Source organism: Melanerpes formicivorus, unplaced genomic scaffold (genome assembly GCF_026170545.1).
Source record: "Melanerpes formicivorus ecotype bairdi unplaced genomic scaffold, bMelFor1.0.p_v2 SCAF_6, whole genome shotgun sequence".
In the NCBI taxonomy this organism is placed as follows: Eukaryota; Metazoa; Chordata; class Aves; order Piciformes; family Picidae; genus Melanerpes; species Melanerpes formicivorus.
Genome location: NW_027142358.1, coordinates 31,625,659 through 31,649,231, shown reverse-complemented (window position 1 = coordinate 31,649,231; position 23,573 = coordinate 31,625,659). Strand labels below are relative to the sequence as shown.

Below are 23,573 nucleotides of genomic sequence, written 5' to 3'. Positions count from 1 at the left end.
GGGACAATCAGAAAGCTGGGGACAGACTTTGATCAGGGCCTGTTGTGACAAGACAAGGGATGATGATTTAAACTTAAGGAGGTTGAGACTAGAGAGGGGGGTGCTGGTGTGAAAGACAGGGATGTGGCAGGGATAGAGGGTGCAGGATAGGGACAAGGTGAGGATCAGAGATGCAGGTTGAAGGGTGCAGGATTGGGGGGTTGCCAGGGCAGGGAATGAGGTATGCAGAATCTGGGATGGGGACATGGTAGGGACCAGGGATGCAGAATGAGGGATGCAGGATGGGGGTGTGGCAGGGACTATGGTGTGCAGGATGAGTGATGTGGTACAAGGAGCAGAGAGCAGAGATGTGGGATGAGGGACGAGGAATGGGGACAGGGCATGTACCAGGGATACAGGATGGAGGCAGGACAGGGACCAAGGCCGCAGGGTGAGGGATGCAGGATGGAGAAGGGGGTTGGACCGGGGATGCAGGACGGGGCATGCAGGACGGGACAGGGAATGGACTAGAGCTGCGGAATTAGGGTTGCGGGATGGGGAGAGGGGATGGAGGATGCGGGCAGGGCAGGGACCGAGGATGCGGGATGGGGACAGGGGTGACCCGGGACTGCTGCCGTGCGGTGCGGTGCCGTGCGGCGCGGCGCCGACGGCTCCCCCGCCCCAGTGCCGGCGCGCAGGTGCGGCGGGCGCGGCGGAGGCCCCGCCCCGAGCCCTCCCGCCGGTGCCGCCCGGTGCCGCCCCGCGGCCGCACTCGCCGCCGGCGCCTCCCCGTGCGCACCGCACAGCTCCGCACCGGCCCGCTCCGCTCCCCCCGGCGCTGCGGCAGCATGCGGGGCTGCGGCGGGCGCCGTGCCTTGCTGGCCCTCATGGCCCTGCTCCTGCCCGCCGCCGCCGCCGCCACCGGCCCCGCCACCGGCGCCGGGCCCGCCGCGGCGGGGGAGAGCCCCGGGAATTTTATGGAGGACGAGCAATGGCTCTCCTCCATCTCCCAGTACGGCGGCAGGATCAAGCACTGGAATCGCTTCCGAGACGTGAGTCCGCGGCGGGCTTGGGGTGGGGGGAGCACGGGACGCGCCGGCGGGCACCGGGAACGTCCCTCCCCGCCCTGCCGCTGCGGCTGCCGCAGCGCGACCCTCCCTCCGTCCCGGCCCCCGGCTGCCGGTCCCGCGGCAGGAGGCCGGCAATGGTCGGTGCTGCCCGCACCCCGCTGCCACCCTCCCAGGGCGGCTGCCTGTCCCGGTCCCCGGGGTACGGTCACCGTGCCCGACAGCGCCGTGCCCCGTGCCACCATGCTCGACGCCACCATGCCGGATGCCACCCTGCCTTGTCGCCAAAGCTGGTGTGGCTGATGCCGAGGTCGCCGTGGTCGGCAGGCTGGCGCTGAAGCCAGCCCAGGGCACCTGGGGGTGTTGTCCCCTGCACCCTCACCCCCTGCACCGCATCGGGGCCTGTGCCATGGCCTCAGCCCCTCGGTGACAGCTCTGCGCAGGTCGGGGCACGGCCACCATCCTGGACTCCCCTGAGCCCTGTGGGACCGGTGGGGTGGTGGCCCCTGGGGATGGGGGAGGCTCAGGGCAGAGAGGACGAGGACGCGGCCGGTGCCGGAGCGGTGGCAGGTGACTGGCACGCTGGGCTCAGCATCCTCCAAGCCTTCGCTCTTACGCAGCCCTTAATAACGGCCTCGATGGCACCCTTGATTTTATAGGGCGCCCCCGTTACCCCCAGCTCCTGTCGCCCAGGGCGGGGGCACAGCGCTGCAGCTCCAAGCCGGGGTGGGTCTGGGGAACCTGCAGGGAGGGGGTACGCTCCGAGCCGCCTCCCCCCCACCCCGAGCCAGCCCCTCTGGTCTTTGTTCCGATGCGTGCTCAGGTTCTCCTTGGCAGCAAGAACGCGCTGCGAGATGTGCCCCATCGCGGGGCAGGGCGGGGGGGCACCCAAATAAAGCCAGTTAGGGGGGCAGAGCATGGGCGAGAGTTTAAGGACTGGGATAAACACCTCCCTGGAGGCGCCCCCACCAGCAGCATACCCGGGCTGGCCAATGCCAGTCTGGGCACCTGGGACCTGGGCCAGCTGCGGAGAGCCAAGCAAGAAGCACGTGCAGATGTGCCCCCCCTCCCCCCATGCTGGGCATCCTTGGAGGGGGCTTCAGGACCCCTATCCCTAGGTGCTGGCCGCACGCGTGGGGCCCACCCAGCTGTGCCAGGGCTGCCAGCCCCGGGGATGGGGGGCGGAGGCGGGGGGGGGAGGGGGAGGGCTGCGGCCCTGCCGGCGGGTAGTGCGGATTAATAAGCAAATCCCATGGATTTGTGGGGTTTGGGGATATGAGGGGTGTGGGTGGGGGTGGGACACCGCGGGAGCCGCCGAGCGGCGGGGAGGAGGCGGCCGGTGGCCCTGCCGAAAGCCGCGCCGCAGGGAGCCGCCGGGCGCCGCAGTGTTACTAATCACGGCACGGGCGCGCGGGTATCGATTGCGGTGTGAACGCCGCCGGAGCGACAGGCACCAGCCCCTCCGGAGCCGCATCCCGCGCCTCGGCCGCCCAAAGCCCCTGCCCGGCTCCCCCGGGGCGGCCCGATCCCGACACCCACCGCAGAGCATCCTGCTGCCTGCCGACAGGGATCCGCTGCCTGCTGCTGCCTCCCACCCTCAGGATGCTTTCGGGGCCCATAGGGAGCAGCTCTGCGTCCCCAGGCAGTGACATCCATCTTAGCCTGATCCTTCTGGGCTCGCTGCTGGAAAACTGGGGCAGCAGCAACAGGGCTGTCACCCCACGGGCATCCCAGCGGGGCCTAGCTGGCCTCCCGGGGGCTTCTCCACCCAACGCCTCTTCTATCCTTCTCTGTCCTGCCTTCCCCAGCTAGTCAAGAGGCGGTGGGGGAAGGTTTATCTTGCCTAAAGGCTCTCCAGGATCACAGATCTAGAGTCACATTGGTGGTGGGCACCAGTGACATCTGGGACCAGGGACTAGAGCTTTGGGCCCCTCAGCAGGTGGGGGTGGGCTGGGGGCTTTGGGCTGCCCTGGGGCTGACGGTGGGCGCTCTTGCTCTCCCTTTCTCTCTCTTTTCTCGGTGTCTGCTGGGCCCTCTCGCTGTCACGCTTCCAGGAGGTGGAGGTGAGCGTCGAGGGGTTGCCAGGGCTACCTCACCCCTCTCTTGGTGGCCCCGAGCTGGGTGGTGGTACACCTGGCTGGGGTCACCTCTCCCGCGCCCTGTGCTCATCCAGTCTCTCCCCACTTTGCAGGATGACTACATCAAGAGCTGGGAGGACAACCAGCCCGGGGATGAAGGTACCACTGGGACGGAGCTGGGATAGGGCACAGGGGGCTCGGTGCCAGCTGGCATGGAGGGAGGACACTTTCTGCCCGCACCCCCTCCCCCCCAACCCGGGCTTTTCCTTCCGGCTGGGGCCGGAGCCGGGAAGCGGCAGCTGGTGCCGAGGCAGTGGCCCAGCTGCAGCCTGAATGGTGCTTTGTGCCGGGCCGGCTGGCGGCCAGCGCTGCCAGGGATCCCCTGGGGGGTCCCTGCCTGGCCCCCCCACCTGCCTCGGCCCCTCTCTGCCCTCCCCTAGCCCTGGACACCACCAAGGACCCCTGCCAGAAGGTGAAGTGCAGCCGGCACAAGGTGTGCGTGGCGCAGGGCTACCAGCGCGCCATGTGCATCAGCCGCAAGAAGCTGGAGCACAGGTAGGAGGGCGGTGGGGCCGGGACTGAGCCACTGGCATAGTAGGGGCACACCCTGAGCCAGGCTCTTGGTGCTGTCCCCCTGCCCAGGATCAAGCCACCAGGCACCAAGGGCCACGGGAACTGCAAGCCCTGCCATGCCGCCCCCCTCGCTGCTGTCTGCGGCTCCGATGGCCACACCTACAGCTCGGCGGTAAGGATGGTGGCAGCTCGCCGTGGGGACAGGGGACAGCAGGTTTGCTGACAACACCAAGCTGTGTGGTGCAGCTGATATGCTGGAGGGAAGGGATCCATCCAGAGGGACCTGGACAGGCTGGAGAGCTGGGCCCAAGCCAACCTCATGAAGGTTCAACATGACCAAGTGCAAGGTCCTGCAGCTGGGTTGAGGCAATCCCAGGCACCAGTATAGGCTGGGCAGGGACTGGCTGGAAAGCAGCCCTGAAGAAGAGGACTTTGGGGTGCTGCTGGATGGGGAGCTCAAGATGAGCACTTGCAGCCCAGAAAGCCAACCAGAGCCTGGGCTGCAGCATGAGAAGTGTGGCCAGCAGGTCGAGGGAGGTGATTCTCATCCTCTACTCTGGTGAGACCCCACCTGGAGCACTGTGTCCAGTTCTGGAGCCTCTATTACAGGAAGGATCTGGAGGTGCTGGAAGGTGTCCAGAGAAGGGCCATGAGGATGAGCAGAGGGCTGGAGCACCTCTCCTGTGAGGACAGACTAAGGGAGTTGGGGCTGTTCAGTCTGGAGAAGAGAAGGCTCCCAGGAGACCTTCTTGTGGCCTTCCAGTATCTGAAGGGGGCTGCAGGAAAGCTGGGGAGGGACTTTTGAGGGTGTCAGGGAGTGATAGGACTTGGGGGGATGGAGCAAAACTAGAAGTGGGTAGATTGAGATTGGATGTTAGGAAGAAGTTGTTCCCCATGAGTGTGGTGAGAGCCTGGCACAGGTTGCCCAGGGAGGTGGTGGAAGCCTCCTGCCTGGAGGTGTTTGCAGCCAGGCTGGATGTGGCTGTGAGCAACCTGCTGCAGTGTGAGGTGTCCCTGGGCATGGCAGGGGGGTTGGGGCTGGCTGAGCCTTGAGGTCCCTTCCACCCCTGACAATTCTATGATTCTATGTTTGCATGACATGGTGCTGTGCCCCCCCCACCTTGCCAACATCCTGCTGCCACCCTCACCACAGTGCAAGCTGGAGCAGCAGGCGTGCCTGGCCAGCAAGCAGCTAACGGTGCGGTGCGAGGGGCAGTGCCCCTGTCCTACCCCACACAGTCCTGCCAGTGACGCCAAGCAAGGTGAGGGGGATGAGGGTCACCGGGGCTGGGGGGTGGGGAGGGTGGCTGTCCCTTAGCTCTGCCTGACCTGAGGCCACCCTCCTTGGATCCCCCAGAGCCATGCACCGGGCAGGACCTGGCCGACCTGGGCGACCGGCTGCGCGACTGGTTCCAGCTCCTGCGGGAGAACGCCAAGCAGAACGGCTCCGGTGGCCTCCCCGCCGGCCCCACCACCGGTACGCAGGGCCTGGGGCACGGGCGGGGCGCCGTCCCTGGGGGGAGGGAAACCGGGCACCCAGGGGTCCCATCCCGCCCTGCAGCGCTGGAGCGGAGCGTGGCGGCCAGCTGCAAGGAGGCGGTGGGCTGGATGTTCGCCCGGCTGGACACCAGCGGGGACCTGTTCCTGGAGGCGGCCGAGCTGGCCGCCATCAACCTGGACAAGTACGAGGTCTGCATCCGCGCCTTCTTCAACTCCTGCGACACCTCCCGCGACGGCCGCGTCTCCGCCCCCGAGTGGTGCTTCTGCTTCTGGAGGGAAAGTGCGTCCGGGACACAGCCCCGGCCGGGGGCACCTGCCTGCTGGTGGGAGGGCAGGCCGTGCGGCTGGGGACCCCTGCACGTGGGGGGGTTGTGCGCCCTGTAGGGGGCGACTGACAGGGGGTCATGGAGAGGTAACCTTGGGGTCACAGGGAAGCACAGCACCGGGTCAAGGGGGTGCGTGCCATGGGGTTGGGGGCATGCAGGCTATGGGGCTGGGGACATGCACACCATGGGGGCACAGGAATCCATGCCAGGGGAGAGTGAGAATGCATACCATGGGGTTGGGGGCATGGGGGCCATGGGGTTAGGGATCTGCACACCATAGGGGTGCAGGGATCCATGCCAGAGGATCATGGGGGGGCACACCATGGGGGATGAGGGCATGCACTGCAGAGGATGCATGCCAGGGAATTGTGGGGATGCACACCATGGGGCTGGGACCATGGGGGCCATGGGGTTAGGGATCCAAGCACCATGGGGGCACAGGGATCCGTGCCAGGGGGTCATGGGGATGCACACCAGAGGGTTGGAGGCATGCATGCCATGGGGTTAGGGATCTGCACACCATGGGGGTGCAGGGATCCACACCAGAGGATCATGGGGATGCACACCATGGGGCTGGGGATCTGTACACCATGGGATTAGGGACCATGGGGGCGCAGGGATGTATGCCAGGGGATTGTGGATCTGCACACCATGGGGGTGCAGGGATGCATGCCAGGGGATCATGGGGATGCACACCAGAGGGTTGGAGGTGTGCGTGCCATGGGGTGATGGATCTGCACACCATGGGGGTGCAGGGATGCATGCAAGGGGATCAGGGGGATGCACACTGTGGGGTTGAGGGGATGCACATTGTTGGGTTGGGGGCATGCACACCATGGGGTTGGGGTGAGGCATGTCATGGGCTGAGGGGATGCACCCCATGGGGGCACAGGGCTGCTTGCTGTGGGACCATGGGGGTGAGGGGGTGCATGTTATTGGGTGGGGGGGGGATGTACACCATGGGGTTGGGGCTGCATGCTGTGGGATGAGCACCATGAGACTGGGGGGTGGGGTACACACTGTGGGGGTCATGGGGAATGTGTGGTGTGGGGGTGGAGGTGGAGGCTGCACACTTTGTGGGGAGGTCATGGGGAAGCAAACCATGGGACTGGGGCGGGGGGCGCTGCATGTTGAGGGGTTACAGGGTCTGATGCTGTGGGATCATGGGGGGGCAGGGTGCATGCCCCATGGGACTGAGGGATGCACACCCTCTGGGGGGGGGGTGTCACAGGGAATCTGTGCTGTGGGGTCAGGGTGGGGGTGGGATATTTGCCATGGGAGGACACAATGGGGTTAAGGGGGTGGTGCACAGCTCTGGGAGGGGTGGATACTGTAGCACTTGGGAGGACTCACAGCGGGGTCATGGTGTGGGGTGCAGGAAGGGACTATAGGGGGGGTCATGGGGATGCTCACTATGGGCTGGGGTGCAGCATAGGGCATGCACACTGCGGGGTCTGGGGGCTGCACATCATGGGGTCACGGTGTGGGGTTCAGGAAGGGACTGTGGGGAGGGGAGGGTCATGGGGATGGTCACCATGGGCTGGGGTAGGATCCACACCATAGGGCATGCACACTGCGGGGTCTGGGGGCTGCACATCATGGGGTCACGGTGTGGGGTGCAGGAAGGGACTGTGGGGATGAGAGGGTCATGGGGATGGTCACCATGGGCTGGGGTAGGATCCACACCATAGGGCATGCACGCTGCAGGGTCTGGGGGCTGCACACCATGGACTGGGTGGGGGGGATACACCACGGGGAGAGGCGTGATCCAGGGTGTGGGGAAGGGGGCGGGGGGAGGCATGAATGCCACGGGGGCAGGGGCTGGCCACCCACTCTAAGAGCACGGTGTGTGTGGGGGGGGATTGCTGCTGCAGAGCCGCCCTGTCTCAGGGAGCTGGAGAAGATTCAGATCCAAGAAGCAATCAAAAAAAAGCCGGGTGAGTGGTTGGGGAGGGGTCCTGGGACCCCCTGCGGGTGAGTGTCGGGAGGGAGGGCTCCTGGGGCTCCCTGTCTCCAGCCATGCCGAAACGCTGGGGGAGTTCTCGGGGGTCTCTTGCATTGTGTGGTGTGGGGTGTCATCGCTTCCCCACAGGCACCTTCATCCCCAGCTGCGATGAGGACGGGTACTACCGGCGGGCACAGTGCGAGCCGGGCGGGGGCGAGTGCTGGTGCGTGGACCAGCAGGGCGTGGAGCTGACCGGCACCCGCAGCCACGGCAGCCCCGACTGCGGTGAGCGACGCGCGGCTGGCCACGGGCAGCGCCCCCCGGCGCGGGGAGGGGGCCGCCGCGCCCGGCCCCCAACCTCCACCCCTCTCCCACCCACAGAGGAGGCCACCGGCTTCTCGGGCGACTTCGGCAGCAGCGTGGGCTGGGAGGACGAGGAGGAGAAGGAGCCGGAGGAGGCGGGCGAGGAAGGCGAGGAAGAGGAGGGCGAAGCGGGCGAGGCTGACGACGGTGGCTACATCTGGTAGAGGGGCAGGACAGCCCGGCGGGGGGCACGGCCAGGCAGCAGCCCCCAACCTCCCAACCCCACCCCAGCCAGGGGTGCCCGTGCCCAGCTTCCCCCTCACCTTGCCGCCGGTGTGGCACGGGGTGGGTGCATCTCCACCCCGGCCCCCGTCGGGGGGCGGGGGGGGGGGTACAGGGCATGGGGGGTGCTCGCCCGGGGAGGGGGCGAGCAGGGCGGGGGATGGTTGGGGAGGGAGGGGGGAGCCGCGCTTGTGCGAACTTGAGCTTCATTTTTCGTTGGGTAGAGCCATGTAGGCTTAGTGTGCTGCTGCCTGGGCCTCACCCGGGCAGACGACGCTAATAAAAGTGGGAAAAAAAGCCCAAAACAAAACAAAAAACGGAGAACAAAACTAAACCTCCATCCCCCCACCCCCCCCCCAAAGGATGAGCTGCCGCCCCCCCCTCCCCGCACCGCCCCCTCCCGCCCCCCATCTCTGTGCTGTGCTTGCGCGGCCGCCCCGGCCCCCGGCGTTGTGTAGCAGCTGTGAAATAAATACCCTGTGCTGTGTCAAACGCTCCTTCCTGCCCTCCCCCCCAACACCCCCCCGGCCCACCGGTGCCCACCGGCCCTGCACAGCCTGCTGGCAGCGGCTGGCACTGCCCTGGTGGCTGCTGGTCCCCCGAGGACGGGCAGGGGTGCGGTGGTTTGCAACTCCCCTCCCCTCTCCCCCTACAACTGTCCTGGGGGATGGAGCTGTCATGTTCCCCCTCCCAACCCCACAACAGGTCCTAGCCCCAAATATGCTCTTGCTAGACCAGCCCCTTGATGCCCTCCAGGACACCACCCCTAAGTCAGTCCCTTCACATACGCCTGCCTCTGCCAGGGACCCTGAGTAGAGCAGGACACAGACCTGGCCTCCCTGTCCATTTCCCTTCCCCCCCTCCCCCAAGCAGGACCCCAACCCTAACCCTGGTCTAGCCTATCCCTTACAGCTCCCTCCTTCCCCCATCCTCACCAACATCCAACCCACACCCAAGCCAGGCCCTTCCCAGGCACAGTTCCCTGCTGCCCCCACCCCGTATGACCCTTCCCAAGGCCCTGACCCTAGCCTAGCCCTCAGCCACCACCCCCTTGCAACCTGACTGAAGACCTTCGCATCAGCCCTGCCCTCTCCTTACCCCAGACCCATCCTCCCCTGCACCCTCCAATCCCTACCCCTGCCTGTGCACACCCCCAACATGCACCTGTGATCCCCTCCATGTTACAATGACCCCACCACCCACTTCACCCCTTCCCCTTGAGGACCCCAGGCCCAAAGCACATCTGACACTCCCCCTTTCCAGCAGCAGTATGCAGGTGCCTCGCCTTCAGCTTCACCCCAAAACTGCCCTTCAGACAACCCCGTGCCCCAGAGAGGGGGGACACAGGGCCACCACCTCCCTGCCCCCCGGCTGATTGGCACCATTGGACACCAAGACCTCACCTCACAGCATTTATAGCTCCAGGGAGCAAAACAAATAAACCAACCCCCCCCCAAACCTCCCCAGTTTGGGGTCAGCAGCAGCTCGCAAAGGCACTGTGCCAGGCCCTCCACCCCCGTGCCTGCAGGGTACAGGTGCTTGGCCTTCACACCACCAGGGCCAGAGAAGGAGAAGTGGCAGCTGGGGCACAGGCACAAGGCCCCCAGGATGGGGGTCAGAGCTTGATGGGGGGTCCTGGCTGCCTCTGGAGTCACCAGGCTGTCTGCACCTCCTCATCTGCCCACGGCTCCCCAGGATGGGGGTCAGAGCTTGATTGGGGGTCCTGGCTGCCTGTGGAGCTGCCAGGCTGCCTGCACCTCATCTGCCCAAGGCCCCCAGGATGGGGTCAGAGTTTGCTGGGGGGCCCTGGCTGCGTCTGGAGCCACCAGGCTGCCTGCACCTCCTCATCTGCCCAAGGCCCCCAGGATGGGATCAGAGCTTGCTGGGGGGCCCTGGCTGCCTCTGGATTCACCAGGCTGCCCGCACCTCCTCATCTGCCCAAGGCCCCCCAGGATGGGGTCAGAGCTTGCTGGGGGGCCCTGGCTGCCTCTGGAGCCGCCAGGCTGCCCGCACCCCCTCGCTGGCCCGGTTGAGCACGGCGAAGACAGCAGGGTCAGCGGTGCGGTGGTAGTGTTCCACAGGGGGCTGCAGGACAGAGACTGGGATGCAGAAGTTGAGGTGGGGGTAGGTGGCTCCCACGCTGGTGTCCCGCGTGTTGCTGGTCACAATCCCTGCCGGGGAGAGGAACATCACCTCTGTCACCGGGGCTGGCTCTGGGACACCCGAGGGGTCCCACCCCACCCTACCCCTGGGGGACCCCCTGCCTTACCCAGGAGGCGTCCGCTGCGGGAGGAGATGAGGGGGCCCCCGCTGGACCCCCCGTGGACGGCACAGGTGGTCTGCAGCATGACCGGGCACCCGGCCACGGCCACCACCGCCGAGAGGATCCCGGACGTCACCGAGGGGCCGCACGCACGCCCCAGCGCCCCGAAGCCCACCACGCTCACCTCTTCTCCTGGGGGGAGGGGGGAAGGTGGGTGTAAGGGGAGTGACCCGCCAACCCCGCCACCCCACGTTGCCCCAGAAGCCGCGCACCTGGGAGGAAGGTGTCTGCCAGGCACGGGGGAACGAATCCTGGCACGCTCTCCTCCAGCTCCACCACTGCCACGTCGAAGGGGGATGACTCCTCGGTGGCGAACACCACGCGGCCCTTGAGGACAGTGGCAGCCCTAAGGACACAGCTTGTGAGATGTCACAGCGAGGCGAGGAAGGGGAGGGGAAGGGGCGGGAGGGCCAGGCAGCCGCACTCACCGGCCAGGGCCGACTGCCAGCGTTACCCGGGGCCGGGCCCCCGCCTCCACCACGTGCCGACAGGTGAGGAGCAGCTGCGGCGCCAGCAGCACCCCTGAGCCCCAGGTCGCCCCACACTCCACCAACACCACCCAGCCCAGGGAGTCCTGCCCGCTCCCTGCCTGCACAGCGGCCACCTGCCCCGGCACCGGCGGCACCGCGATGCCGGCGTCGCGCAGGACAGCGGCGCTGCTGCGCAGGATGGCGGCGAGGGAGCAGAGCAGGGTGAGCCCCACCCACTCAGCACCCTTCCAGCAGAAGGACGCAGCGATGACGGCCACCAAACGGGGCCCGGTGGGCGAGGGCAGGAAGGCGCCGCCACCCTCGGTGCCAGGCAGGCAGCGGGCGTCTGTGAGGACGAGGGCGTTCTCCTCCCCAGACAGGTTGCTCACCACCCCTCTGCTCAGGGTGTTGAGGAAGAGGTCGGGGCAGAGAGCACCGAAGGGCGAGCCGCAGGCCAGCAGCCCTTCGCCTTTCCGCAGGCAGCTGGCGTTCGCCCGCGCCGTCCAGCCGCCCCCGGGGCTATCGAAGCCGGGAACCCGAAGCCAGGCGAACCAGTGCAGGGCAGCCCGCTCGTCCCCGGCCTCCTCCCCGCCGAAGTGCCACGGCTCCGTTGTGCTAAAGGCCCGCGCCAGCGCCCGCTGAAAGGCTCCGCAGGGCACCAGCGCCAGCAGCCGGGCTTCGTACTGCTGCAAGCGGTCGGCCGGGTCCCGCGGTGCCGCCGGGGCTTCGAGGGCCGGGGGCTGCAGGACCAGGAGGCGCAGGCCGGGTCGGAGTACGTCGGGTGGGAGGGCGCGGGGCCGGGCCCAGGCAGCGGAGCCGTCCCGCAGGAAGGGAGCGAAGACGGCACCTTGGCAGAGCACCAACCCGGGGCCGCGGCTCAGGATCACCCCGCTGCAGCTCCAGGGGCCGGCTACCGGTTCGGGGGCATCGGGCGGGCCGGAGACGCTGACTACACAGCAGGCCTGTTCCTCCTCCGCCATGGCGGCGGCTGTGGGGGCGGCTGCATGCGGGGCAGCGCGGGGCCGGCGCGGTTTGGGGCAGCGCAGCGTAGCGCACGGGGGACCACGTTGCGCGGTGCACAGCAACGCCGCGCCGCGGTGCGCAGCGTAGCAGCCCCGCGCCGGACGGCGACCCCCGGTCCGCCGCCGGGCCCGCCTCTGCCCACGCCCCCCTCGCCCATTGGCTACGGCGGGCGCGTCTCGCCCACCCCATTGGCTGCATCGGGGCGTCTGGCACAGCCCATTGGCTACGGCGGGGGCGCTGGCGCCCCTACCATGGGCGGTGAAGGGAGAGCGACGTGGCGGGATCGGTGCGCTCAGCGGGCCACCGGCCCCGCCTGGCCATTGGCCCTGCCTCCGCCTCCGGCGAGCCCTTCGGCCCGGCTCGGCTTCCCTCCCGGCTGTCTTCACGCTTCCACAGGGGATGCTCCCGCCAGCGGCCAAAGGGATACGTCGGTGGAGGGGCCAGCTTGGCACAAGGTCCCTGCTGTGCAAAATCACAGCTTGGTTTGGGTTGGAAGGGACCTTTAAAGGTCAGCTAGCCCAACCCACCTGCAGGCAGCAGAGACCTTTGCAGCTAAGCAGGTTGCTGAGAGCCCCAAACAGCCTGACCTGGGCACCCTGGGTCAGTGTCTCAACACTCTCAGTGTAAAACATTTCCTCCTTTTCTCCAGTCTGAGCGTCCCTCTTTCAGTTTCAAATCCTCACCCCTTGTCCTGTCACAACAGGCCCTGCTAAAAAGTCTGTCCACAGCTTTCCAATTGCTCTCTTTAAGTGCAGAAATGCCACCAGAGGGGCTCCACGGAGCCTTCTGCAGGCTGAACCTCAGCTTTCACAGCCTGCCCTCACAGCAGAGAGCTTGCAACCCTCCCACCATTGCTGTGGTCTCTGGCCCCACTCCCACAGGGCCATTTCTTTCTTGTGCTGAGGACTCCAGAGTTGGCCCCAGCACTGCAGGTGGGGTCTCAGCAGAGCGGAGAGGCAGAACACCCTCCCTTCACCCCCTGGCCACGAGTGAGGGAGGTGAGAAGGCTTAGTCCCAAAGCCACCTGCACCACGAGCCCACCCCAGTGCAGAACCCTGGGATGCAGGTCTGTCCTGAGGGCACCAGCCCCCACCCACCTCATCGCCATCACTGCTTACACCGAGTGAGGACTGGGGACTCCTTGGGAGGAGAAAGTCAGGTCTTTATTTAACTGAAAATGAGTGCCAGACAGTAATGAAACTTCAGACCAACAACAAAAAAAAAAGGTAATAAAATAATGAATCTTGAGTATAAAAGAAACCGGAGCTCAGCCTCAGCAACAGCCTCATGATCCCCACACAGCGCCGCAAGCAAGAGGATCCCACGCCCTCCCTGGAGGGAGGGGACCAGGCCCGTCCTGCTGGGGCCACCACCTGCCAGCGCTGAGAGAGCAGGCGCTTTCCTCTCCCAGCTCACCCATCCCCAACACCCCCAGCCTGGAAGCCGGGCTGGCCACGCGTCAGTCCCGCCGGCGCCCCCGGGGGCGCCCCCTCGGTCAGCGTGACGCCCCTGTCGGGCGAGAGCCCCGACGCTGCCTTGTACTGGAGGGCTCTCGAAAACACGGCGAGAAGAACTGAACTGGGGTTCAGTAATTTGTGAAACACCTAAATATCGTTAAATATGTCCTTAAAAAAAAAAACCCAAACCAACACAAACCCCAACCAACAAACCAAACCCAAACCACCCAACCAAACCAAACCAAACCCCAACCGACCCCCTAAAGCCCGGACTCTGGCCTTGACGAGAAGGATGTTAAAGTAAAAAGTTAGGAGGGGGAAGCTGTTTATGTGAAGACTCTTTAAAAAATAGAATTGCTTTTTGTTGTTGTTGTGTTTTGTTAACCTCTTTTGTTTTTGAACTCAATGGACCACAGTGGTGAGACTGGCAGAGCCTGATTCCCCAGCCCCGCTGGAACCGAACCGAAGGCGACCGGGGTGGGGGAACGCTCCGTGACCCCGGAGGCGGCCGTCTCTCCTCCCCTCCCCTCCCTCCCCTCCTCCCCAGCCCCCTGTGGGAAAGAGCTGTGTCACCACTGTGCCAGAGGGCAGCCCAGAAAAAAAAAACCCAAACCCAAACAAACAAACAAACAACCAGGAGTCTCTTGGTGAAGGCGGTCCGAAAACCTTCCATGTCCTGATAGAACAGTCCGTAGGAAGCTGCTGGGCGGGATCAGTCCGGAGGAGCGAAAGCCTCGGGCGGGGGTGAGCTGTCAGTCAATGTACTGCGATAGCCAGCGGAAGCCCTCGCCGTAGCCTTGCCTCTTCAGCACGCTGCACATGAACACCTCCATGGGACGCGCGTTCAGCTCCTTCAGCGGCACGTTGCCCTAGGGGGAACCCAGAGAGTGAGTCAAGCTTGCAGCCCTGGCGCCCCCAGGGGAGGGTTGCCAGCGCCCGTGGAATGGTCCAGGCTGGAAGGGACCTCCAAAGGTCATCCAGTCCGACCTCCTCCGACATCCTCAACTAGATCAGGCTGCCCAGGGGCTTGTCAAACCCTCACCTTGAATAGCTCCAGGGATGAGGCCTCAACCACCTCCCTAGGCAACCTCTTCCACTGCTCCACCACCCTCATGGTGCAGAACTTCTTCCTGATATCCAATCTGAATCTGCCCTTCTCTGGTTTGAAGCCTTTGCCCCTTGTCCTGTCCCTGCAGGCCTCTGCACACAGTCTCTCTCCATCCTTCTTGTAGCCCCCTTCAGGTACTGGCAGGCTGCTATTAGGTCTCCCCCGAGCCTCCTCTTCTCCAGGCTGAACACCCCCATCTCCCTCAGCCTCCTGTCCTTGTAGCAGAGGTGCTCCAACCCCCAGTCATTTTCATGGCCCTCCTCTGGACCCTCTCCATCAGCTCCATGTCCTTCCTGTACTGAGGGCCACAGACCTGCACACAGTACTCCAGGGGAGGTCTCAGCAGAGCAGAGCCAAGGGGCAGAATCCCCTCTCTGGATCTGTGGCAATGCTGCTTTGGATGCAGCCCAGCCTGCCACTGGCCTTCTGTGCTGCAAGCTCACACTGCCTGCTCCTGTCCAGCTCCTCACCCACCAGCAGTCCTAAATCCTTTTCCAGAGGGCTGCTTTCTAACACCTCATCCCCCAGCCTGTATTGATAGTGAGGAAACCCACAGAAACCCTTCAGTGTTGCAGCCACTGCCCTGCAAACAAGGGCAAGCTGCTGGGACGCCTGTAGAGGGCACAAGCTGACCAACCACAAGCTGCAAACCTGTTTTCACATGTGAGCCAAGAACAACATCCTGCAGAAGCCACCTCCTTGACATGCTGGCACCCCTTACAGGAGAATGATTCTGGCTTATGTATGTGGCTGGGTGTTATTGGTTAAGGGATTGATAAGAAGAGAGCACATTGCAGGGGTAGGGTTTCCCTTAGGGACTTCTACTGCTGTTGGCTACTTCTGCTGTTAAGGGCTTCTGGGAGTTTTGATGTTAAGGACACTCTGAGACTCTGTAATGGTGTGGTAAGGGACTTCTGAGAGGACTGCTCAGATTCAAAGGCAGCGTTGCCAGCAGATCCACAGAGGGGATTCTGCCACTTTAATTTGCTCTGGTGAGACCTCAGCTTGGAGTACTGTGTGCAGGTCTGGAGCTTTCAGTACAGGAAGGACATGGAGCTGATGGAGAGGGTCCAGAGGAGGGCCATGAAAATGGTCAGGGGGTTGGAACTGCTCTGCTACAAGGGACAGGCTGGGGGTGTTCAGCCTGGAGAAGAGGAGGCTCCAGGGAGACCTAATAGCAGCCTGCCAGTACTGTGCTGGTTTTAACCACTGAAAAGATGATTTGATGGATGGAAATGGAGAGGAATGGAGCCAGATGCCAGCTCAACACCTAACTCTCCAGCTGCTGCAGTGGTTCCATGCTCTCTGGAGGTGCTGGAGCATATCCAGAGAACAGCCATGAGGATGAGCAGAGGGCTGGAGCTGCTCTCCTGTGAGGACAAACTGAAGGAGTTGTGGCTGTTCAGTCTGCAGAAGAGAAGGCTCTGAGGAGACCTTCCTGTGGCCTTCCAGTATCTGAAGGGGGCTACAAGCAAGCTGGGGAGGGACTTTTGAGGGTGTCAGGGAGGGATAGGACTGGGGGGAATGGAAAATAGAAAGGAAATGGGTAGATTGAGATTGGATGTGAGGAAGAAGTTGCTCCCTATGAGGGTGGTGAGAGCCTGGCACAGGTTGCCCAGGGAGGTGGTGGAAGCCTCCTGCCTGGAGGTGTTTGCAGCCAGGCTGGATGTGGCTGTGAGCAGCCTGCTGGAGTGTGAGGTGTCCCTGGCCATGGCAGGGGGGATTGGAACTGGCTGAGCCTTGAGGTCCCTTCCAGCCCTGACAATTCTGGCAGTTTCAAACCTCACCCAAGGGCATTTCTGTGGCTACTAAAGATTCACCTTGGTCAGTAATACGGTGGACAAACTCCCAGTAACACCTCAGCTGGTTTCTGGACAAAAGCTCAATCTGCACATCATGCCCTAGAAACACAACCAAGGATGTGGACACCTCCCCCAGGATGTGGACACCTCCCCAAGGACGTGGAGAGCTCCCCACCTTGCCCGTGGTCTGTCCGTAGAGCCCAAAGATCTCCCGCAGTTTCTCCTCGCTGATGGCCTCTGGTCTGTCGATTTTGTTCCCCAGGATAAGGATTGGCACGTTGGATATTGTTTCATCTGTCATTAGTGCCTGCAGGCAAGGTGGGAGAAGAGTTAAAACTGAGGCAGAGCATCCATCCCTTCAATAAAACCTTTTTTGTTTCATCCTTGCCACCTACAAGCACTGGTTTCTGGAAAGTCAAAGGCTCACAGCATGTTAGGGGTTGGAAGATCATCAAGATCATCAAGTCCAAGCCCCTGCCAGAGCAGGACCATAGAATCCAGCACAGGTCACACAGGAACACATCCAGATGGGTCTTGAAAGCCTCCAGAGCAGGAGACTCCACAACCTCCCTGAGCAGCCTGCTCCAGTGCTCTGTGACCCTCACAGTGCAGAAGTTCCTCCTCATGGTGAGGTGGAACCTCCTGTGCTGTAGTTTCTATCCCTTGCCCCTTGTCCTATCCCAGGGTGCAAGTGAGCAGAGCCTGTCCCCTCCCTCTTGACCCCCAGCCCTCAGATATTGATAGACATTGATTAAATCCCCTCTCAGTCTTCTCCTCTCCAGACTGAACAGCCCCAGGGCTCTCAGCCTCTCCTCACAGGGCAGTGCTCCAGTCCCTTCAGCATCCTTGCAGCTTCCCTTGGACTCTCCAGCAGATCCCTATCCCTCCTGAACTGGGGAGCCCAGAGCTGGATGCAATATTCCAGGTGAGGTCTCACCAGGGCAGAGCAGAGGGGGAGGAGAACCTCCCTCAATCTGCAGGACACACTCCTCTTAATGCCCCCCATGACCCCATTTGCCCTCGGCCACCAGGGCACACTGCTCACCCACGGAGTCTCTCTGGAGATGTTTCTCAGAAGAAACTCTGAGCTAAACCCATGGGCTCTTACAAATCTTCTTCAAAGGCTGCTGAAGAGCTCCCCCTCCCCAGTCAGACTTCCCCAGCTCTGGGAGGGTGTGCTCCCGTGGACAAAGCCACAACGTGCCGAGTCCTCTACGGACACGCTTCGGACAGCCACATCACCACCCTGAGAGGTGCCCTGGGAGTGGAAATCCCACACACAAGGCTCTCAGGGGTCTGAAGAGCTGAGAAAGGGGGGAAAAAAAATAGAGCCAAGTCTATTTACATTAAGCTCCACTTTGGATTCCATAAGACGTGAGTGATCTGCACAGTCCACCAGGAAGACGATGCCGTTGATGGCAGGCAGGTAGTTCTTCCAGACCCGGCGAGCTGGAACACAGGCAAGCACAGACTGGTTTGGGTTGGAAGGGATCCCACCTACTCCCACCCCTCTGCAGTCAGCAGGGGACATCTGCAACTAGAGCAGCTTGCTCACAGCCTCAAACAAGCTGACCTGGAATAGTTCCAGGCATGGGGCATCTACCGTCCCCCTGGCCCACCTGGGCCGGGGGCTCACCACCCCCAGTCCTTCTCCTATCCAGTCTAAATCACACAGTCACAGGATGCCAGAGCAGGATCACCCACACACAGGAACACATCCAAGCAGGTTTTGGGTATCTCCAGAGAGGGAGACTCCACAACCCCTCTGGGCAGCCTGTTCCAGTGCTCTGTCACCCTCACAGGGGAAAAATTCTCCCTCCTGTTTCCATGGCACTTCCTCTGCCTCAACTTCCACCCAGTGCCCCTTGTGCTGGCACTGGGCATCCCCCAGCAGAGCCTGGCTCCAGCCTCTGGGCACTCACCCTGCACAGCTTTATTAACATTAATCCTCGTGCCCTGTCCTGTCACAACAGGCCCTGCTCAAAAGCCTGTCCCCAGCTTTCCTTGAGGCCCTTTTAGGTACTGAAAGGGCACAAGAAGGTCTCCTTGAAGCCTCTTCTTCTCCAGGCTGAGCAACTCAAACTCCCTCAGCCTGCCCTCACAGCAGAGGAGTTCCAGCCCTCAGATCATTTTTATGGCCTCCTCTAGAACCACTCCCAACAGGTCTGTGTCACTTCAGGTCTCCAGAAGCCACAAAGAAAACACTATGTGGAGCAAGAGGAAAAGTACACCCAGAAAAAGGAGGCACCCTCCTGGTTATGATCTCCTCAGGGCAGTGCAAGGCCTGGGGAAGGGTCTGGCTGAGGCCACAAGCTGGGCAGTGCAGCAAGCTGGCCTGTCTGCCTTCCAAGGCTTTTGTGTCTTAATAATCAAAACAAACCAAAGAGGCAGGAAAAACACTTAGAACTTCTAGAAAGCCCTAAACCTAACACCCCACCACCCCCCAAGCCCTTATTCTGCAACACTCAAGGCTTCCACAGCCAAAAACACTGCAGGTGGCAGAGCACCACCCGGCAGCACTTCTGTTTCTCAACTGCCACACACAAAGCCCAAGTGTTGAACCACTGGGATGCCAGAGCCAGGAGGTTATTTCCTCATACCACTCCATAAACTATCTGAGGCAACAAATAATGAGCTGCTGCCAATTGCCTTCATTGCCCAGTGTCCCCCTTTTCAGTGGATCTTCCTGAAGTGGGCTGGAGAAGGCGGCAAGGAATCAAAACCAGGAACCTGACTGGGTGCCTCCTGCTTTGCAACTTCACTTTTACCTTGTTCATGTCCACCCAGATCAAAAGTTGTGAAGGTCATTCCAGCAATTGTCAGCTCCTCTGATGCTGTAAAAGCAAAAACACAGGCTGTGGGGCAGGGAAGTGAGGAGGCCACCGTGGTGGCAGCTTCGGGTGGGCTCTTGTTGTTGTCACACCTGCTCCTCATGCAAGACAAGCTGAGGGATTGAGGATCCCCCAGTAGCATTCACTCACTGAAATGGTTTCACCAAACACTGAGAGAGAGAAAATAATTTCTCCCACCTCCCCCCTTCAGTACAAGATCATTAACCTGCAGGTTTTCAGTAAGAATCAGAGAATTGTCAGAGTTGGAAGGGACCTCAAGGCTCAGCCAGTTCCAGCCCCCCTGCCATGGGCAGGGACACCTCACACTCCAGCAGGTTGCTCACAGCCACATCCAGCCTGGCTGCAAACACCTCCAGGCAGGAGGCTTCCACCACCTCCCTGGGCAACCTGTGCCAGGCTCTCACCACCCTCATGGGCAACAACTTCTTCCTAACATCCAATCTCAATCTACCCACTTCTAGTTTTGATCCATTCCCCTCAGTCCTATCACTCCCTGACAGCCTCAAAAGTCCCTCCCCAGCTTGCTTGTAGCCCCCTTCAGATCCTGGAAGGCCACAATGAGGTCTCCTGGGAGCCTTCTCTCCTCCAGACTGAACAACCCCAACTCCCTCAGTCTGTCCTCACAGGAGAGCAGCTCCAGCCCTCTGCTCATCCTCACGGCCCTTCTCTGGCCACCTTCCAGCACCCACTTCCTCCCCAAGACAGGCACATCATGTTAACCAACCATACCACTTTTGGGTCTCTCTGTTTCATATTTGAGGAGAAAATGCAAATCTACCTCATCTCAGACAGCCAACTCACAGCTGCTCTCTCAGGGCTAGATTTAAGACTCTTGAAGTCTGGTGGGGTGGAGGGGTGTTAAAAAATGTTTTAAAGTGTCTTGAAAATTAGGATAGGATACAACAGAATAGAATAGGATAGAATAGGGTAGAGCAAGGTAGAGTGGGGTAGAGCAGGGTAGAATGGGGTAGAGCAAGGTCGAGTGGAGCAGAGCGGGGCAGAGTGGGGTAGAATGGGGCAGAGTGGGGCAGAACGGGGTAGAGCGGGGCAGAGTGGGGTAGAGCGGGGCACAGTGGGGTAGAGCGGGGCACAGTGGGGCAGAGCGGGGCAGAGTGGGGTAGAGCGGGGCAGAGCGGAGCACAGTGGGGCAGAGCGAGGCAGAATGGGGTACGGCGGGGCAGAGCAGGGCAGAATGGGGCAGAGCGGCGCAGAGCAGGGCAGAGCAGGGCAGGGTAGAGCGGGACAGAGTGGAGCAGAGTGGGGTAGATCGGGGTAGAGTGGGGCAGAGTGGAGCAGAGCGGGGCAGAGTGGAGCACAGCAGGGTAGATCACGGTAGAGCGGGGCAGAGCGGAGCAGAGTGGGGCAGAGCAGGGTAGATCAGGGTAGAGTGGGGCAGAGCGGGGTAGAGCGGGGCAGAGTGGACCAGAGCGGGGTAGATCAGGGCAGAGCGGGGTAGAGCGGGGCAGACTGGAGCAGAGCAGGGTAGATCGGGGTAGAGTGGGGTGGAGCGGGGCAGAGCGGGGCAGGATGGGGTAGGGCGGGGCAGTGTGGGACAGAGTGGGGCAGAGCAGGGTAGAGTGGGGCACAGCAGGGTAGAGCGGGGTAGAGCGGGGCAGAGCAGGGCAGAATGGAGCAGAGCGGGGCAGAGCTGGGCAGAGCGGGGCAGAATATAACAGGACAGGATAGATCAGGAGTGTGAAGAGAGAAGAGAGTTTGCAAGAGCTTTATGACTCTCAACCCCCAACACAGAGCTATCCCCAAGCCCCAGCAGCCTCGTGGTAAGGTTTTTCTAAGGAGAGTGTTCCCCAAAATGAAGGGGGGCAGGGGGGAAACCACCCCAGCATGAGGTAGATATGGGTTGGCCAGCAGCAGACTTACTGGGATGCAGTGTGGGGACATGCTGGCCCAGCCTGTCATCTTTGAGCATGTGCAGCAGAGTGGTTTTGCCAGCATTATCCAAGCCCAGGAACACGAGTTTTCCAGACTTCTTGTACAAACCTGGAAGGAAAGCAAAGAGGCAAGAAAAACTCCAGCAGGGTTACCTTGGCAGGGGAGGAGAAACAGGAACCCCTCAGAGCTGTGCTGGCACCTGGGTGGTTACAGGAGTTTCAGCACAGATATAGAACTGCAGGGGGGGAAAAAAAACCCCAACCAGTACAGCCTGAACTGGTTTCTACCCAGGCAACACAGGGTGATGTCTGCAAGAGCAGGCAGTTTCTAAGCTCCTGTGTCTCTGAGCAAGGTGTTCCTCCCTCAGATACACCCCAGCAGAAGAGTGCAATGGGTTATGGATCAGCCTGTCACCCCTAAGGAGTATCTACATGTGAAAATGGAGTAAACTCGTAAGAGAGAGCAGCAAGTTGTTGAAGAAAAGGTGCAAAGCCTGAAACACTATAATTTTCTCTAGATCAACCCTGTCTTTCCTGCTTCCAGGTACACATCTGCCATAGGGAACTTCCCTATGCTTTCCAGCAGGCCTTTTCCCCATCCTTCTCCACCCACCCTGAGGTTCCCCAGACAGAGAGCACCCTCTCCTCAATGAGGGCCTCCACTGGTACTCACAGCTCTGGCAGGAGGAGCTTTGCTGTCACCCACACCTTAGGCAAGGGCTGCTTGTGCCATGGTGAGGCAGCCAGCCTGGCTGTGCAGGTCACCCTTGAAAGGGCAGTGGTTTGGCCAAGACCTTCACACAGAGCCCTCAACTCAGGTTGCCAGCAGGTCCCCAGGAATGCCACAGTGAGCAGCCTGGTGCAGGAAGGGATAAGGGTTAGGGGAGAAGCAAGCCAGCCAACTGCTGGTGGAGGTGGAGAGCAATACGGAGACAGGATTCCCTCCCTGGATGGGCAGCATGTCTGCTGCTCTACACAAGCCCTTGGCATCATCCCAGCTGCTCTCACAATTCTAACCACCAGGAGAAAGGTTGAGTAGGAGCCAAACACCTCCGAGTGATTCTCAGGGCTCCTCCTCCCAGTGTAAAAATGCCTTTGTTGGCTTGCAGCTTTCTCAGCAGACTTTATACTGCTCAGAGCCCTCCTCTGCTGCAAGAGAGAGGGGCTTTAATCGCTGACTTGTAAGAGATCCTGGCAACTGGCACAAGCCAAACCGACCCAAGGGCAACTGCTGTGGCCTGAGCCGAGCTGTCGAGGAGCAGCATTACCTAGGAACTGCAGCACGCTGCTGAAGCTGTTGTAGAGCCACTCAAAAATGAACGACATCGCTGAAGATTAATCGCCTGCAGGGGGGCAAAACCAGAGTTACGAGCGACGGCGCTGGAGGGAAGCCGGCTGTATGTCCCCCCCACACAACCCTCCCCGCCTCCACAGGATGCTGCCACCCACTCCCCTCCTCTCCCTTCCTCCCGGCCGGCAAACCGAAGGCAGCCGGGCAGGAGCAGAGGCATTCCGCCGGGACGTGACTAACCCCCCTCGGGCGAGCTTCCCGGTGGCGAACAGGGGAGGCGGCAACCGCAGGACCCCGATACCCCACCGCCGCCTCACTACCGCACCTCTCCCCACCCCAGTTCCGGCTCTGCGGAAGCGCGAGGGGCCCGGGGCGGTGAGAGGGGCCCCAGGGACAGGCGGTCCCGGCGGCGGCCTCAAGGGCGGGCGGTGCGGCCTAGCTCCCCCCCGCCCCCGCCCTGCCTGCGTGTCACCCCCCCCCCGACGCCGCCCCGCGCCCGGCCCGGCCCGACCCCCGCCGCCCCGCTCAGCCTCATGCCGGGGTCGGGCCGCTCCTCGCCGCCCCTCACCCCCAGATGTTCCTGGGCCGCCGCGCCACCGACTCCCCTCCACGGCAGCCGCCAGCTCCCCGCCGGAAATACGTCTCCCCGCGCGCACCTCCCACTTCCGGCCCGGCTGGCTCGCCGCGCTGGCTCCTCACGTCCGACGTGCGTCTGAAGTCACCCCGGCGCGGGGCCGGGCCGCGGGCTCGAGACCGCCCCCCAGCGGCGCCACCTCGCTCACACAGGTGCCGGTTCGAGGCCAGCCGCACGCGGGTCAGGGCCCGTGACGTCCCCGCATGCCTGCAGGGTTGGGGGTTAAAGGGACCTCTGGAGATGACCTAGTCCAAGTGCCCTGCTAAAGCAGGGGCACCCACAGCAGCCTGCCCAGCAGTGCGACGTCCAGTTGGGTTTGGAAGCTCTCCAGAGAAGACAACTCCACAACCTCTCTAGGCAGCCTGCTCCAGGGCTCCAGCACCCTCACAGCAAAGAATGTTTTCATTCTGTTCAGATGGAACCTGTTGGGTTCCAGTTTGTGCCCACTGCTCCTTGTCCTGTCACTGGGCACCACTGAACAGCATTTGACCCAATCTTCTCTCCCCGCCCCCCCTTATTGATCAGGCTGCTCTTCTCCAGGCTAAACAACCCCAAGACCCTCAGCCTTTCCTCCTCAGATTCTCCAGGCCCCTCAGCATCTTTGCAGCCTCCACTGAACTCCCTCTAGTAGTTTCTTGTCTCTCTTGAATGGGGGAGCCCAGAACTGGAAT

At 62.3% G+C, this 23,573-nt stretch overlaps 3 protein-coding genes across 4 annotated transcripts; 1 reads left to right on the top strand and 2 right to left on the bottom strand.

Annotated features, from left to right (window-relative positions):
• Nucleotides 1–746: 746 nt before the first annotated feature.
• On the top strand, nucleotides 747–8,539 carry SPOCK2 (SPARC (osteonectin), cwcv and kazal like domains proteoglycan 2). Its single transcript, XM_068140340.1, has 10 exons — nucleotides 747–1,031; nucleotides 3,238–3,283; nucleotides 3,565–3,679; nucleotides 3,767–3,869; nucleotides 4,851–4,959; nucleotides 5,055–5,174; nucleotides 5,259–5,477; nucleotides 7,398–7,460; nucleotides 7,616–7,753; nucleotides 7,850–8,539. The coding sequence occupies exons 1-10, from the start codon at nucleotides 828–830 to the stop codon at nucleotides 7,993–7,995; spliced, it is 1,263 nt and encodes a 420-aa protein (XP_067996441.1). The 5' UTR covers nucleotides 747–827; the 3' UTR covers nucleotides 7,996–8,539.
• A 913-nt stretch (nucleotides 8,540–9,452) lies between these two features.
• TYSND1 (trypsin like peroxisomal matrix peptidase 1) lies at nucleotides 9,453–12,003 on the bottom strand. Of its 2 annotated transcripts, XM_068140338.1 has the most exons (4): nucleotides 10,805–12,002; nucleotides 10,589–10,722; nucleotides 10,323–10,508; nucleotides 9,453–10,224 (listed from the first exon to the last, which is right to left on the bottom strand). In XM_068140338.1, the coding sequence occupies exons 1-4, from the start codon at nucleotides 11,824–11,826 to the stop codon at nucleotides 10,013–10,015; spliced, it is 1,554 nt and encodes a 517-aa protein (XP_067996439.1). In that variant the 5' UTR covers nucleotides 11,827–12,002; the 3' UTR covers nucleotides 9,453–10,012. The 2 variants fall into 2 exon arrangements, with proteins under 2 accessions (XP_067996439.1, XP_067996440.1); XM_068140339.1 differs by lacking the exon at nucleotides 10,323–10,508 and having other exon boundaries at nucleotides 10,805–12,003.
• Nucleotides 12,004–13,010: 1,007 nt separating this feature from the next.
• SAR1A (secretion associated Ras related GTPase 1A) lies at nucleotides 13,011–22,941 on the bottom strand. Its single transcript, XM_068140337.1, has 7 exons — nucleotides 22,837–22,941; nucleotides 22,246–22,320; nucleotides 20,967–21,086; nucleotides 19,005–19,070; nucleotides 17,582–17,685; nucleotides 16,412–16,543; nucleotides 13,011–14,195 (listed from the first exon to the last, which is right to left on the bottom strand). Exons 2-7 carry the CDS (start codon nucleotides 22,301–22,303, stop codon nucleotides 14,079–14,081), a joined length of 597 nt encoding a protein of 198 aa, XP_067996438.1. The 5' UTR covers nucleotides 22,304–22,320; nucleotides 22,837–22,941; the 3' UTR covers nucleotides 13,011–14,078.
• Between the last annotated feature and the right edge of the window lie 632 nt (nucleotides 22,942–23,573).

Excerpts from the sequence above, each read along its gene's own strand:
- SAR1A (XM_068140337.1), bottom strand. The coding sequence starts at position 22,303 with ATGTCGTTCATTTTTGAGTGGCTCTACAACAGCTTCAGCAGCGTGCTG. Across the intron at positions 19,071-20,966 it reads TGTCCCCACACTGCATCCCA|CATCAGAGGAGCTGACAATT; the intron begins GTAAGTCTGCTG and ends TTGCTTTTACAG. Across the intron at positions 14,196-16,411 it reads ACGGACAGACCACGGGCAAG|GGCAACGTGCCGCTGAAGGA; the intron begins GTGGGGAGCTCT and ends GGTTCCCCCTAG.
- SPOCK2 (XM_068140340.1), top strand. The coding sequence starts at position 828 with ATGCGGGGCTGCGGCGGGCGCCGTGCCTTGCTGGCCCTCATGGCCCTG. Across the intron at positions 1,032-3,237 it reads ACTGGAATCGCTTCCGAGAC|GATGACTACATCAAGAGCTG; the intron begins GTGAGTCCGCGG and ends CCCACTTTGCAG. Across the intron at positions 7,754-7,849 it reads CCACGGCAGCCCCGACTGCG|AGGAGGCCACCGGCTTCTCG; the intron begins GTGAGCGACGCG and ends TCCCACCCACAG.
- TYSND1 (XM_068140338.1), bottom strand. The coding sequence starts at position 11,826 with ATGGCGGAGGAGGAACAGGCCTGCTGTGTAGTCAGCGTCTCCGGCCCG. Across the intron at positions 10,723-10,804 it reads CTGGCAGTCGGCCCTGGCCG|GGCTGCCACTGTCCTCAAGG; the intron begins GTGAGTGCGGCT and ends CTGTGTCCTTAG. Across the intron at positions 10,509-10,588 it reads GGCAGACACCTTCCTCCCAG|GAGAAGAGGTGAGCGTGGTG; the intron begins GTGCGCGGCTTC and ends CCCTCCCCCCAG.